The 13,512-nt window shown below is 34.5% G+C and overlaps 1 protein-coding gene across 2 annotated transcripts; it reads left to right on the top strand.

Annotated features, from left to right (window-relative positions):
• The first annotated feature begins 942 nt into the window (after positions 1-942).
• LOC130810082 (protein TORMOZ EMBRYO DEFECTIVE) lies at positions 943-13,283 on the top strand. 2 transcript variants are annotated; one of them, XM_057676020.1, is made up of 14 exons: positions 943-1,322; positions 1,930-2,112; positions 2,263-2,412; positions 3,191-3,402; positions 3,530-3,815; positions 3,978-4,112; positions 5,607-5,725; positions 7,386-7,542; positions 7,906-8,149; positions 8,227-8,303; positions 8,733-8,856; positions 11,061-11,187; positions 11,337-11,511; positions 12,412-13,283. In XM_057676020.1, the coding sequence occupies exons 1-14, from the start codon at positions 1,026-1,028 to the stop codon at positions 12,763-12,765; spliced, it is 2,640 nt and encodes an 879-aa protein (XP_057532003.1). In that variant the 5' UTR covers positions 943-1,025; the 3' UTR covers positions 12,766-13,283. The 2 variants fall into 2 exon arrangements, with proteins under 2 accessions (XP_057532003.1, XP_057532002.1); XM_057676019.1 differs by having other exon boundaries at positions 8,733-8,852; positions 11,057-11,187; positions 12,412-13,262.
• The last annotated feature ends 229 nt before the right edge of the window (positions 13,284-13,512 follow it).

The following is a 13,512-nucleotide window of genomic DNA, read 5'->3' as shown; positions in this document are numbered from 1 at the left end:
GTAAGACTCGAAACGCGGACTGGATGCAATCAGTCCGGTCCGATTTAGGTCCGATTCCGATCCGAACCATCGGTCCAGTCCCATTTTGCACAACCTTACTTGTAACAACTTCTTCCTTCAATGGACACCTCTAGCTAGTAGCTCCCCAATCGATGATGTTTTACTAAAGTCACATCGCAAATATTTTGTCTTCATACGACTTATGGACAACCCTTTATATTCTAAAACTTCCCTCCACTCTTCTAATTTATTATTGACCTCCTCATCTAACTTTATAAAAACGTTAATATTTTTTTATTACTAACTTTCCACCAACTTTTTAAAAATACTAGATAGATTCTCGTGTAAAACAATGGCGGGAACATTTTTAATAATAGCGTGACACATGTGAAAGTCCTTTCTTTATTAGTATATTTTATTGATTATTGATTTATTGATGATTGATGATGATTATTTTATTGGTCGAGTTTTTCATGTTTTTTCACCGATTTTCTTTTAACACTTTTTTTTAATGTTTATGATTTTTACTTTTCATTTATCTATTTATTATTCAATAAAATAAAATATTTAATATCTAAAAATTATATTTTTCTTAAATATGGAACGGAGAGAAAAAGGTACTCCCTCCTATTCAGCTTATGTGTCCCATTTACTTTTATGGTCAAGTCACCTTAATTGTCCCATTTATATTTTTGGTATGAGTTTTTGACTTTTATGCCCTTAGTAACTTTATTCTATTTTCAATTATACCCTCCATTACCCATACTAATTTTCCTTCCTCATATTTAAAAACCTATAATACCACTCTCTTTTCTACCCTTAGGGTCCCACTTTTGACTTTCTTTAAGATTCGTGAAAAGTCAAATGGGACTCCTAACGTGAATAGGAGGGAGTATTATTTATTTTTTAAAATAGAAACACTTTACACTTCCTCGTTAAACCCTAAACCCTCTTTATTCTCAAGGGCATCTTTTATTTTGATTTCTAACATCTCGCTTACTGTTTGTGCAACTCTAACTCCATTAATGGCGGCTTTAAGCTACAAGAAGAGTTATCGTCCAAATCAATCGCTGCAGCAGTTCTATACAGGTGGCCCCTTCGTTGTTTCTTCTGACGCCACTTTTCTCGCTTGTACTTGCGATGATTCCATCAAAATCGTTGATTTCTCCAACGCTTCTATCAAATTCACCATTGAAGGCGATTCAGAGCCTATTACTGCTCTCGCACTTAGCTCGGATGATAAATTCCTCTTCTCTTCAAGTCACAGTCGTCAAATTAGGGTTTGGGACTTGGCTACCCTTAAATGTATTCGTTCCTGGAAGGTACTCATTGCAACTTTATTCTTCATACTTTGAGCTATCAATTCAGTTATCCTTTATGTTTGTCTTATTTAGGAACCAAGGGCTAAGTCAAGAATTTGAAGTAGGGGCCAAATAGCATATACACTAGCAAAATAAATTATAGTCGGATGGTCATACACTAGCAAAATAGTTATATAAAAAATAAGTTAAATTGTGAAGTTTCTGTTTTTAGATTGGAATATATGATGTAATTTGTGTTGAAAAGTTGGGAGATAACCATGCTCACAAGGTTTGCATGACTGTTTTGGAAGACAAAAGTCGCCATTCCGTTAAATTTTTAATTCTAAAAGAATTATTACAAAACATTAATATGTAGTTTTTTTTTATTAAGATTCAAGATGTACCTTGCTTCAATTTTTGATACTTATCAGCCTTATATTATGAATTAGTAAAGGGTCCGGTTAGGAATGCAATGAGCTGCGTGTTTGCAACGGGAAGCTTGTAGTCCCTGACCCCATATTGCTTCACCCTGTTTGGAACCTTCTTTTAGGGCAATTTTTGTTTCCTTTTTTGTTATTTTACCTGTATGGATATAAATTGTGCTGAGATGGGAGTTGACAATGAAAAGGGACATGATGGTCCGGTGATGGCAATGGCTTGTGATGCGTCCGGTGGATTGCTTGCAACTGCTGGTGCTGATAGAAAAGTGCTTGTTTGGGACGTGGATGGTGGTTTTTGCACTCATTATTTCAAAGGCCATAAAGGGATTGTCACTTGCATCATGTTTCATCCTGATCCTAGTCGTCTGATTGTAAGCACTTACTCTTTTGAACTTTCTCAAGTTGGAGTTCATTGAGATATTATCATATGCATGTTTTATTTAACTAATTTATACTCAGTTCTTTTTTCAAATTATATATTTCACTTATTCTTTAATTCAATATCTGGCTTCATTTTACAGCTTTTCTCTGGAAGTGATGATGCAACAGTTAGGGTTTGGGATCTTAACAATAAGAAATGTGTTGCTACAATGGAAAAACACTTCTCTGCTGTGGTTTCCTTGGCTATGTCTGAAGATAGGAGTTTCTTACTTAGCGCCGGAAGAGATAAGGCATGCACTTTGCTCTTGTTTGATATTGTGAATACAAATACTAGAAGATTAACTTGCTTATGATACTACGTAGTGTGGGATTTCAATTTTCCAAGCTTTTATAAATTTAATTAAACACACAACTGTGGTTCATGGTTGCCTTTTGTTATCCTATGTGTGTTCTTTATGACTTATATTTGAGAAAAATCAAGTTAATGTTGTGTTTGGGAATCAACATTTGATTTTGGAAACTTGGATTTCCTTTTTCCATTGTTGGGAAAGCAAATGAAATGAATTTGTTTCAACAAATTCCAGGAACTTGGAATTGGGTTTTGATGCAAAAACTGGGTCGCCAATATACTTTTATAGCAATTGTTTATTGTTCATTTGTGAAAATTTAAAATTGTAATCTTTGTTTATAGTATTTTGATACAATCAAAATATTATTGACTCATCAAAACTATCAATTAGATTGTTGTTTAAGGTTTAACATTATTGACCACTAAGAGTCAAATAAAGCCCCTCAATGTAGAATTCAGGTATTACATGGATTTGTTTTTTAGTGACTTTCCTTGGGCCTTAGTTGTATCAAGCTACATGCCTCTATGTCCGTGTAGTTGCGAAAAATTTGTGGTCAATGGTCATTACTTTTTGTATAAATCTCTTTGATTCCTCATGGGTTCTCTTATTGAGAAATGGCTGGAATTTGGAATACACAACGATACCATTGTTTTTTTGACATGCCTTTCAGCTTTTATTGAAGAATTCTGTGTTAAAATGGTTCTGAATTTACTTTTAGGTGGTTAACATGTGGGACCTCAAGAGCTATGAATGCAAGACAACGATACCGACATATGAGGTGCTTGAAGCTATTTGCGTCATTAGCTCTGGAACTGCTATCTATAAAAGTTTATTATCACAAAAACCTAAGAAGGGCAAAAGGAACACTAAAGAAGTTTACTTTATGACTGCTGGTGAACGTGGGATTGTTCGAATTTGGAACTCTGAAGGGTAATCTTGCAATTTGAAGAGTTATATCATGCATAGTTTCTCAAATTATTAACAATATTTGCCTATTGGCTACTTTTTAATTTTGGTGTACCATAGAGTATAATTTGCTTATTCTTTTTTTCAACAGTGCAGTTTGTTTATATGAGCAGAAGGCTTCAGATATAGCTTTTAGTTCTGAAGAAAATGATTTAAAAAGAGGTTTTACTGCCACTCACTTTCTGCCCTCTGATCAAGGACTGCTTTGCGTCACTGCTGATCAGCAGTTTCTGTTTTACTCCGTCTCGAATCAATCTAAAGAAGATGTGGGTTTGCATCTCTGTAAGAGGTTCATTGGATACAATGAGGAGATAGTAGATATGAAGTTTCTAGGCGATGATGAAAAATTTCTTGCCGTTGCAACCAACCTAGAACAGGTTAATATTTTATTTTAATTTTTCTGCTGCTGTTGTCATATTATTGTGGCTGAGAAAATCCCGTTTATTGCTTCAATATGAATTCTTAGAATTCAGGGATATATTTATTATGTTGGAGATGTATGTTTAGTATGAATATATGCTTATCCACCATTTATACAGGTGCGGGTTTATGATCTCGATTCAATGTCCTGTTCCTATGTACTTGCTGGGCATACTGGGATTGTTTTATGTATTGACACCTGCATAACAAGAGCTGGAAGTACACTTATTGTGACTGGGAGCAAAGACAACAGTGTAAGTAACCCTTCCGTGTCTGTTTTTGACACCTTTAGGTGAATACCTTGTGTAAAATGATCATACTTTTACTTCTTTATAAAGGCAAACAATGTTTTCAGGCAAAAGTGGCTATTTCCCCCCTCAAATGTTCTTTTTTGTAATTAATTATAGTTTTAAGGGGCATGATGTGCAATGGATCATTGGAATATAAATACAAGGTGTGATGTGAAGTTGTTTGCCTTGTGTATTTGATCCAGTTTTTAAATTGTATTTAATATCATATATTTTCAGCTATATATTTAGTTAAAGAACTCAAATTTAAGGGGAAAACCCGTTTGTGAAAATAGAAAAGCAAAGCCACATTAGGGTAGACTGTATAGGGTTAGTAGTAAAAGTGCAAGGCTCATGTGGCTTTGCCTCATCTTGGTTGGTGCTGTAGGCGACTTGGTAGGGTTTCGGGATTAAAGTGCACGTTAAAACATATTTTAATGTTTTTTTGTTATTTTTTTTTATATTGAACACGTGTGTGTATATATATATATATATATATATATATATATATATATATATATATATATATATATATCGGCTTGTGCTCCTGCCCCCTGCCCAGACTTGAAAAAGTTCTTTTGTCTAGCTGCACCTAGGCATGCCTCAAGCGCGCTTATTAAAATCAAGGTAGAGGAGCTCCATTGCCTACACCATTCAAAAGCCAAAGGGGTTGGGAACCTTTATTTATGCTTAAATATGAAGAGTCAAAAAATTAAAAGTTGCAGTGTTGCTTAAATTTGTCTTTACAAAATAAAGAAAAAAGAAAGGGAGAAGGATGCCAAAAGAGATAATGAAGATATATAAAAGGACCCGAAGACAAGATTTTATAAGATAGGCAACTTACTTGGAAATGCTCATGTCCTACGAGAGACATTGGGCATTTTATTTTTGAGTAAAGCTGTTCAATTTTTGAATAATGGTCCTTGCATAAAAATAAACCTTACTAATAAGCTGACTAGCCATACTCAAAAAAATGAAGAGGTCTTGGTTATTCTTTTTGATTTTTAATCAATATCCTTTGTTGATAAAGCCAAAGATTAATAGTTTTAAGTTTCAAATTATAAGGTTATAGTAAATAACTTGTTCAATCATGTGCAATTATTTGTACGAAGTTGCAACTTGCAACTGATGTTTGCTAGATAGTGTCAATTAAAAGAAAACCTCTTTGTTAGTATAAGTGAGGTTGTATATGTTCGATCCTTCTGCTTAGGTGGATCCATATAATGACAATGGGGTAATGGAATGTATGTTTTGATTTCAAATCAGAGCTCCCCTGTGTATTGCTGAATACCTTTCTGGAGGCTGTGGAAGGCACGTGCTTCCTGATGCTTATCATAGGTCAATGCACTCTACTAATACAATTACAATTTTTTGTGTGCTGCTGCTAGCTGTGTAATGAATGCTCTAAGTTCAATATAGTAGAGTGCGTTTATTCATTTATCTATATGGGGTGACATGCAGGTCAGACTATGGGAGTCAGAAACACGGAGGTGCGTAGGGGTTGGAATTGGTCATATGGGAGCTGTTGGAGCTGTTGCTTGTTCGAAGAAACAACGAAACTTCTTTGTTAGTGGTAGTAGGTGGGTATTTAAGAGTATCTCACTGTATATCAATTGTAAATGCCTTTTCTCCTGCCCCTCTTGGTTGCTTGTGCTTAACTTCTCTATTGAAATTGATATTGTTGTCCATACAATTGCTTCTAGTAATCTTGGGACTACCTTGAAGCATAATATGCTCAACTTATGTGGTAGAAAAAATACATGTATTAACAGTCATATGCGGTGACACAGATGTATATAGTGTTCCAAATTAGTTTCATGGCTCATGAGGCATGCAATAGTTTTGTGCTTGGTAGTGGATACTGGTATAGTTTATTAGACTAATAAAATAGCTTGCAAGCAATTGCTTGGACAAATGGTCAAAATGGACTTGAACCCATAACCTATTTGAGCTTGTAAATTAAAATGAAATAGATTTAACATGTGGACCAAGGTAAAACATAAAATTGACTCACTGGCATCCTTGACCCAACACCCTATTTGAATGCGCACCTTAGATGTGATGATAAAGTTTAGAATTATTGAAGAGAGATTATATGATGAAGTTGTGCAATATGATTACCTCCTAACCTATTGAGAGGGGGGGGATTCAAGATTCTTGCTGGTAATTGAGGAGAAAAAGAAGAAAAAATAACAAAAGAACTATTAACTTATTTCAATCCCCCATCACTATTAATAGTCTGTCATTAATGGTCTCCATTTGATAAATCAGCACTAAATGTTTATGGAGCGGATATTCGGGTCGCCATATGCTTAGATTTCTTAAAATGATGATCTTTATACTCTTTCTACTCTTATTTGTGTTCAATATGCAGAATTTTTCATATTGAGATCCTCCTAAATGTATGTCACTTTCCGCTGATGTATGCTCCCATCATTTTACACTTTCTTTTAAATAACCAACGCTCTGTAATGTCACCTTTCCAGCTACTATAAGCCATGTCAAACTCTCATTGGGCATACAAAATAGGGTTGAAAAGAGTATAGTATATATTGTATGAATTAGTGGGTAGACTTTTCAAATTATCCCTTTCTATTAACAGTATTGTGAAGCCCCTTTGCTTTTTTGTTGTGGCTTTTCGCTATGCTTCAATAGCAATCAATTCATCCCCTAGCCCTATCCATTTTTTTGTTTGGTACAAATTATTTGTTGGTTGTTCGCTATTTTAGATTCAGGCCAAAAATCCAAAAGCTAATAAAAAAGCTACTATGAGTAGTTTTTAAAAAGACATTTACCAAACACGTTTTTTTGGTTGTTTGACCTACCAAAAAGGCAAAAACCAAAAGTTATCTAAAAAGCCAACAAAAAAGCTAATTGTCAAACACCCCCAAAATTAAGTTGTATTTTTTTAGATGCATCTCGTATGCATAAATAAACTTATTTTGGCTCAAAGTAGGCATTGGAGCGTATGAATAGGAAGCATAGAAATTTAAAGAAATAGAGGAAGTGTATAATTCTAATTTATACTCCTAACTTACAGTTTGAGGACTTAAAAATGCTAAAAGTTTTTGAATGTGTTGCTGAAACTCTTGTTTTATTTTGATATGATAATATATAGCAGAGAAGGTATTGGCATCGTGTTTTTGTTGTTTTAATTTGAACGATTAAGGGCAGTGTTGCCATGGAATGATTCATCATGCAGAATACTTGTTAGCTAATATAAATGCCCCTTTTGTATAGTGATCGTACAATCAAGGTATGGAGCTTTGAAGGAATTAACAGTGATTCTGAAGAGCCTATAAGCCTTAAAGCAAAAGCTGTTGTAGCAGCCCATGACAAGGATATCAATTCTCTTGCTATTGCGCCTTCTGACAGCTATGTCTGTAGTGGCTCTCAGGTTTCTAACTGCTATTTATGAGTTGATTGTTAGCAGATTACCTTATCAGTATAAACTTAGTGAAAGTGTATTTTAAAATTCATGCTACATTAAAATTCAGAACTTTCTCTTTATATTTTAAGGCATTGATATTCTTGTTTATCGTCTTATCAAAATTACACTACTATTACCATTTCTACCATTTAATAGCGATGATCGAACGAGCTATTAGAGTTGATGGAGCTCTTTCATTTCAGAAGGAAAACTTTGTATGTTAACACATTTGGATGTGTGGTTTTTACAGGAAAAAACTTTCACTTTTGTTTACAAAGGTAAACTACTTGCATGTTCCTTTCTGAGCTTATATGTTTTTATTTTGATTAGGATCGCACTGCCTGTATATGGAAGCTTCCAGACCTAGTGTGTGTGGCCAAACTCAAGGGACACAAACGTGGAATCTGGTCTGTGGAATTTTCTCCTGTTGATAAATGTGTTTTAACAGCATCTGGAGACAAGACAATAAAAATGTGGACTCTTGATGGCTCATGTTTAAAAACATTTGAAGGGCATACATCTAGTGTTCTGAGAGCATCCTTTGTTACACGTGGGACTCAATTTGTTTCGACTGGTATGGTGACATTTTTTTCTGACTAGTTTTCTTGATTTGTGATTGATTTGATGATTAATGTCAAGTATCTTTTTCAGGTGCAGACGGGCTACTGAAGCTTTGGACCGTAACAAGTAGTGAATGCATTGCCACTTATGATGAGCATGAGGACAAGGTTCTGTTGCATTTTTCATACTTCTGGTTTCTCAATCCTCTACCTTTCAACTAAATTAAAATTAGATTGATCAATGTAAAACTTTGCAAATCAGAGACTTTAGATAACCATAATTACAGCTCGGTGGCCAACCAGTGACAGGAGGTTCTCTCAAAAAATGCCAAAGCCTTAAACCCTAAAGGATTTTTATATGTTCTTAAATATATCCTTGTACCTGAACATAAGGCCATCTTTTTCGTTCATTAAGTTGTATGAAGTATATTTAAATGGCCATATCCTATCAAGATATGACATTCTCTTGTATCAGTCTCTGGCAGATTATGTGTTTATTCCTTGTTTGGTGGGTTTTCTGATGTAATTGAACTCTTTAGTTTATGCCTTTCAATTAAATTGGGTGTGCCTCTTTTTGAGTTTATCTGTGGTGCGTAGATATGGGCCCTGGCAATTGGAAAGAAGACAGAAATGCTTGCTACTGGGGGTGGTGATGCAGTTATCAAGATATGGAACGATTCCACCGCCACGGATAAGGAAGAGGCTTTTCGTAAAGAGGCAAGTATCTCTGCTGTGATTTCATGTATGACTTCAAAGTTCAAACTTTTGTTCTTGTTAGAGATTGAGCATATGCGTTAGTGTAGATGAAGTTTGAGAAATTTGTGAAAGAAGATTAAAAAAGACAAGCAATAAAAGGAACACAAACAATATCACATCCACTATATAAAATTATAACAATATTACAAGAACCCCACATATTAGGGTGACTGAGAAAATAGAATATTCAAAAAAACAAAAAACTCAAAAAGGAGATGTGGAGATAGCACACTTTGATGGTTCTAATAAAAAAGAGAGAGCACCGACATGTAATTGTTCATTGGGCCATTTTTAAAAATTATTTTTGTCTTCGCTCCTAATTTCAAACTAATTTTCGGTTAAGCTATTTTTGCATTGTGTCATGATTGGATTGACACAGTTGTATCTATCGATCTATCTCTATGATATCCTTGTATTTCTGTTCATTCAAGTCTATCATATCAAACTATGTTTTCCTTCTTTTGAGTTTGGTCTTTCAATGCTGTCTCATAGTTGGTTTTGCAATTCATTTATAATATATATATATATATATATATATATATATATATATAGGAAGAAGTTCAAATGAGAACCATCCTTATATGAGAACCGTGAGAACCAATATGCCTGACAAAAAATGTTACTTTTTTACCAAAAGGTGTTACATTTTTTTGAAAAAATAGCGATACTTTAAGGCAAAATAATGTTACTTCAAGAAAAAAATTCTGAAAAAAACTCACAATAAGGTGTCACTTTTAAAATAAAAAGGTGTTACTTTTCAAAAACAATGTGTTACTTTGTATTTATATTTTTTTTCTGAAAGTAACACTTTTTTGCTAAAAAGTACTAGATTTTTTTAAAAAACAGAAGTAACATTTTTTTTGTCCAAAAGTAACACCTTTTCTATGAAAAAGTAACATTTTTATCGGAGATATTGGTTTTCACAGTTCTCATAGAAGTTTGATTCTCACTGGAACTTGACCATATATATATATATATATATATATATATATATATATATATATATATATATATATATATATATATAAAACCATGAATGCCAAGTGTTGAGTGAGTCTCTCTTCATGATGGTGCAAAAATACGGTAAAAATCGCGGTTGCGGAAACAGGTACACGACAATACAATATGTGCTTAAAGTATCGCCAAAATTTGGTTTGAACCATGAAATTTCGCTTGAAACGGCCTTAAACGTGATTTTTTTTAACTTTTAATATGGGTTTTATCGTTTTGGTAAGTTTGAAAATCTTTACGATACGGCTGATACGATATCATATGGCCTTGTTTTTGCACTATGCTCTACATCCTTTTCACCTTCTGCAGATTTGTACTAGCTTTTGTAACCTTTAATAGATTTCTGAACTTGTTACCCTTAGTAAGGTGCTTTTTATTGTTATCATGCGGTGTGCTAAAATTATCCGTTATCAGGGTTCCGATTTCGTTGCAGAATTGAACTCAACTTCTTATTTTAGGGTTGGATATTAATATGATCTGGCTGAGTTAGCTTTTAAACAGCGGCAGTTGCATGACCACAAATGCAGAAAACCACACTTAAATTCTCCAGTCCCCATTGCTTCTGTCTCTCAGATGAATTAGATGCTGAGAAAACATGACTTTATATGGTCTTAATCTTGATTTATTTGCAGTACACATCTTTGTGTACTTGACCAAAATTCTTGAATTGGCCAAACCTTTGGAGCTTCAATATATCTGAGAGACAAATGGAATAAGAAAGTGAGTGCACTAAGTTTTGTTACATTATAAAACTTGATTATTCAATTCCTCACGTCCCGTTGGATTTTGTTTCCCCTTCACCCCTTTAAGGAGTACAGACAGATTAGTACTGTGTTGGGGAGGAGAGACGGGATAAACATTATCTGATTATTTCTTAAAAATAAGAGTTGGTTCAGATGACCCACCCTTGACATGCTCCGTGCCTATACAGAATTTATCCCTGTGCTTGCGCTCTTGTACAGGCAGCTCTCTCTATCTATTGAAGATAAGGCTTCTCTCTGGTTCCTTGATTTAGTTACAACTAGTTTGGTGCTTTTAGTTGCATACCTGATTACCAAAAATTTTGAAATTGCACGCGTTGCAAGATTTTTCGAGTAGCTTATTCGAATTTTTTAATAATCCTCTCTGATGTGTCAGCTCTGTTCTTGATGCAGGAAGAAGGTGTTTTACGTGGTCAAGAGCTTGAGAATGCTGTATCTGATGCTGATTATGCTAAAGCAATCCAGATTGCCTTTGAGCTGAGAAAACCTCATAGGCTTTATGAACTTCTTTCTGAACTTTGCAGGTCAGAAGTACTCCGCTGAATGCCTTTATGTCTGGAAATGCAGCATTTCAGTCCCTTGACTGCTTGAGATATTTTTCTTGCAATTCGTGATGCAATATTCTGATTTCTTTTCTTACATTGTCATTGTTGTGCGTGCAATATTTACGCAGGAAAAAAGATGCCGTTGATCATTTGAAAAAAGCACTTCTGCCTCTTGGGAAGGAGGAAATCCGTCAACTTTTTGAATATATTCGAGAGTGGAATACTAAGCCGAAACTGTGCCACATCGCTCAGCTTGTGCTTTTGCAAGTTTTCAGTTTGCTTTCCCCTACGGAAATTGCAGAGGTGGGTATTTCTGATGCTCTGCATCGTCATTGTATTATTCAATTTCCCTGCATACTGATGTAAACCTTGTGGTCGCTTTATGTGCAAGAAGTGGTTCATTTGAGCATATAGCACCGACAGAACGTTTTAGGTGACTAGATCTTATTCCTAGAGTCTCTGGCAAGGGGGAAGTAATCATGTGGTTTCAGTCTTCACAATTGCGATGATAATATTTGTTATTATATTTTGTATTGATACTACGTGCAAATATGTAATTATGTACAAACACTGACATAACATTTTAGGTAACAGATAAACTCCCAATAACTTGGATCTGTGGTGGATGAGGGAAGGGGGTTTGGTTTTACCAGTTATGGTTGCAATGGAATCTGTTATGGGGTTAGGAGTTGGATATGGGAAACATTAAATTGGGAACAATGGGAGCAAGAATATAATCTTCAAACAAAGCTTGCTTTTATTAGAATTTAAAACTGTGTATGTTGAAAAGATGTTTGACTAAATGTCTATTTGCTACAATTAGTCAAGCATATATATATATATATATTTTTAATAAATGTTACGTAGCAAATTACGTTAGGTTATTTCCCTCTTTTGATTTTGGAGCTTAAATCTAGCCTAATGCTTCCGTGGATTCTATCTTTATTTAAATTTTACATAAAGATTGATGGACTTTATAATGTGATGTGAGTCGTAGATTGAGTGGCTGTGGTGGTACTAGACACCAGTACCTTGTAGTTTATCAGTCTTCGTTACAAACTGGTAATGATATAAGAATGGAGAGAAAAAGAGAGAGATTCATCCATGGCGTTCAGTTTTTTTTTAAATGTTGATGGTTGTTACTTGTTAATATACTCCTATAAGGTTATTGACTTGCGAATTGTTAAATTGTCTTCAATACAGGTGAAAGGCATCGGAGAACTTCTTGAAGGGATTATCCCTTATTCTCAGCGGCACTTCAGTCGGATTGATAGGCTTGAAAGAAGCACATTCTTGTTAGACTACACGCTCATCGGCATGTCTGTTATGGAACCCGAAGAAGATAGAAGCAAAACGTTTAACAGCTCTAGGAAGAATGTTGAAAGAGGGGACTCATCTAATGAACCTGCGGAAGTGGTAAAAGAATCCGTGTCTGATACAGAAGAGACACCAAAAATATTGGGCTCCAAGAAACGAAAATCTAAGAAGTCTTCCGAGGTTTGTTACAAGAAAGTTAAACCTAGCGCTGCCGCTACAGCTATATCAATGCCAGCTTAATGCATCTAGAATGATATTATGCCCCGGCACCTGTTGTAAAGATTAGGATCGGAAGATTTTCGTTAATTGTAATGTACAAAAGTCACAATTTTGTAGCAATCTGATATTGTTGCACAGAGGAGACTGCTATTCACACATTGGAGAAGTCGGAATCTCCACGAAAATTTTGTGAAAACGAGTTACATGTTGAATTTATATCTGAAAGTATAATTTCTCTCTGATTTTCTGGCTTTGAATTTTAAATTCTCAGCAGGTAAATGAAGGGTTGAAAGGCGAGAAATGTAGTTTTGTTTTCCTTGTTTAGACTGTCCATTACTAGGATGATCTTACTCTTCATGAATATAGCATTCAACTTGATAGAAGTGCAATTTTCTGATTCTGGGAAACCATGTACTTCTAAGTACTTTTAAACGATGGTCAATGGATTGAGCTTTCATCTTGAACGATTTTGTTACACCACCCTATATAAAGATTTAACGTTCGATTTTGATATTAAGAAGAATTGATATGCCAAGTGACAAATCACTAATGTTATCAATGATGTGAATAAATTCTTTAGCAATTTGACTTGAATTGATCCGACTTCTTTAAAAACCATTCTCGACAACTCTATAATCCTAAATTTATTTATAGTGACTTGAGATTTAACTATTTGGTTGATACAAGTCTTGCTTTGTATGATGGAACATAGTCTAGTCATAACTAGTTGTCATTTTAGAACGGCGAATTAGTGCTTTAAATTACAAG

The sequence above is a fragment of the Amaranthus tricolor genome, chromosome 4 (genome assembly GCF_026212465.1).
Source record: "Amaranthus tricolor cultivar Red isolate AtriRed21 chromosome 4, ASM2621246v1, whole genome shotgun sequence".
Classification (NCBI taxonomy): domain Eukaryota; kingdom Viridiplantae; phylum Streptophyta; class Magnoliopsida; order Caryophyllales; family Amaranthaceae; genus Amaranthus; species Amaranthus tricolor.
This window is presented reverse-complemented; position numbering and strand designations above follow the sequence as displayed.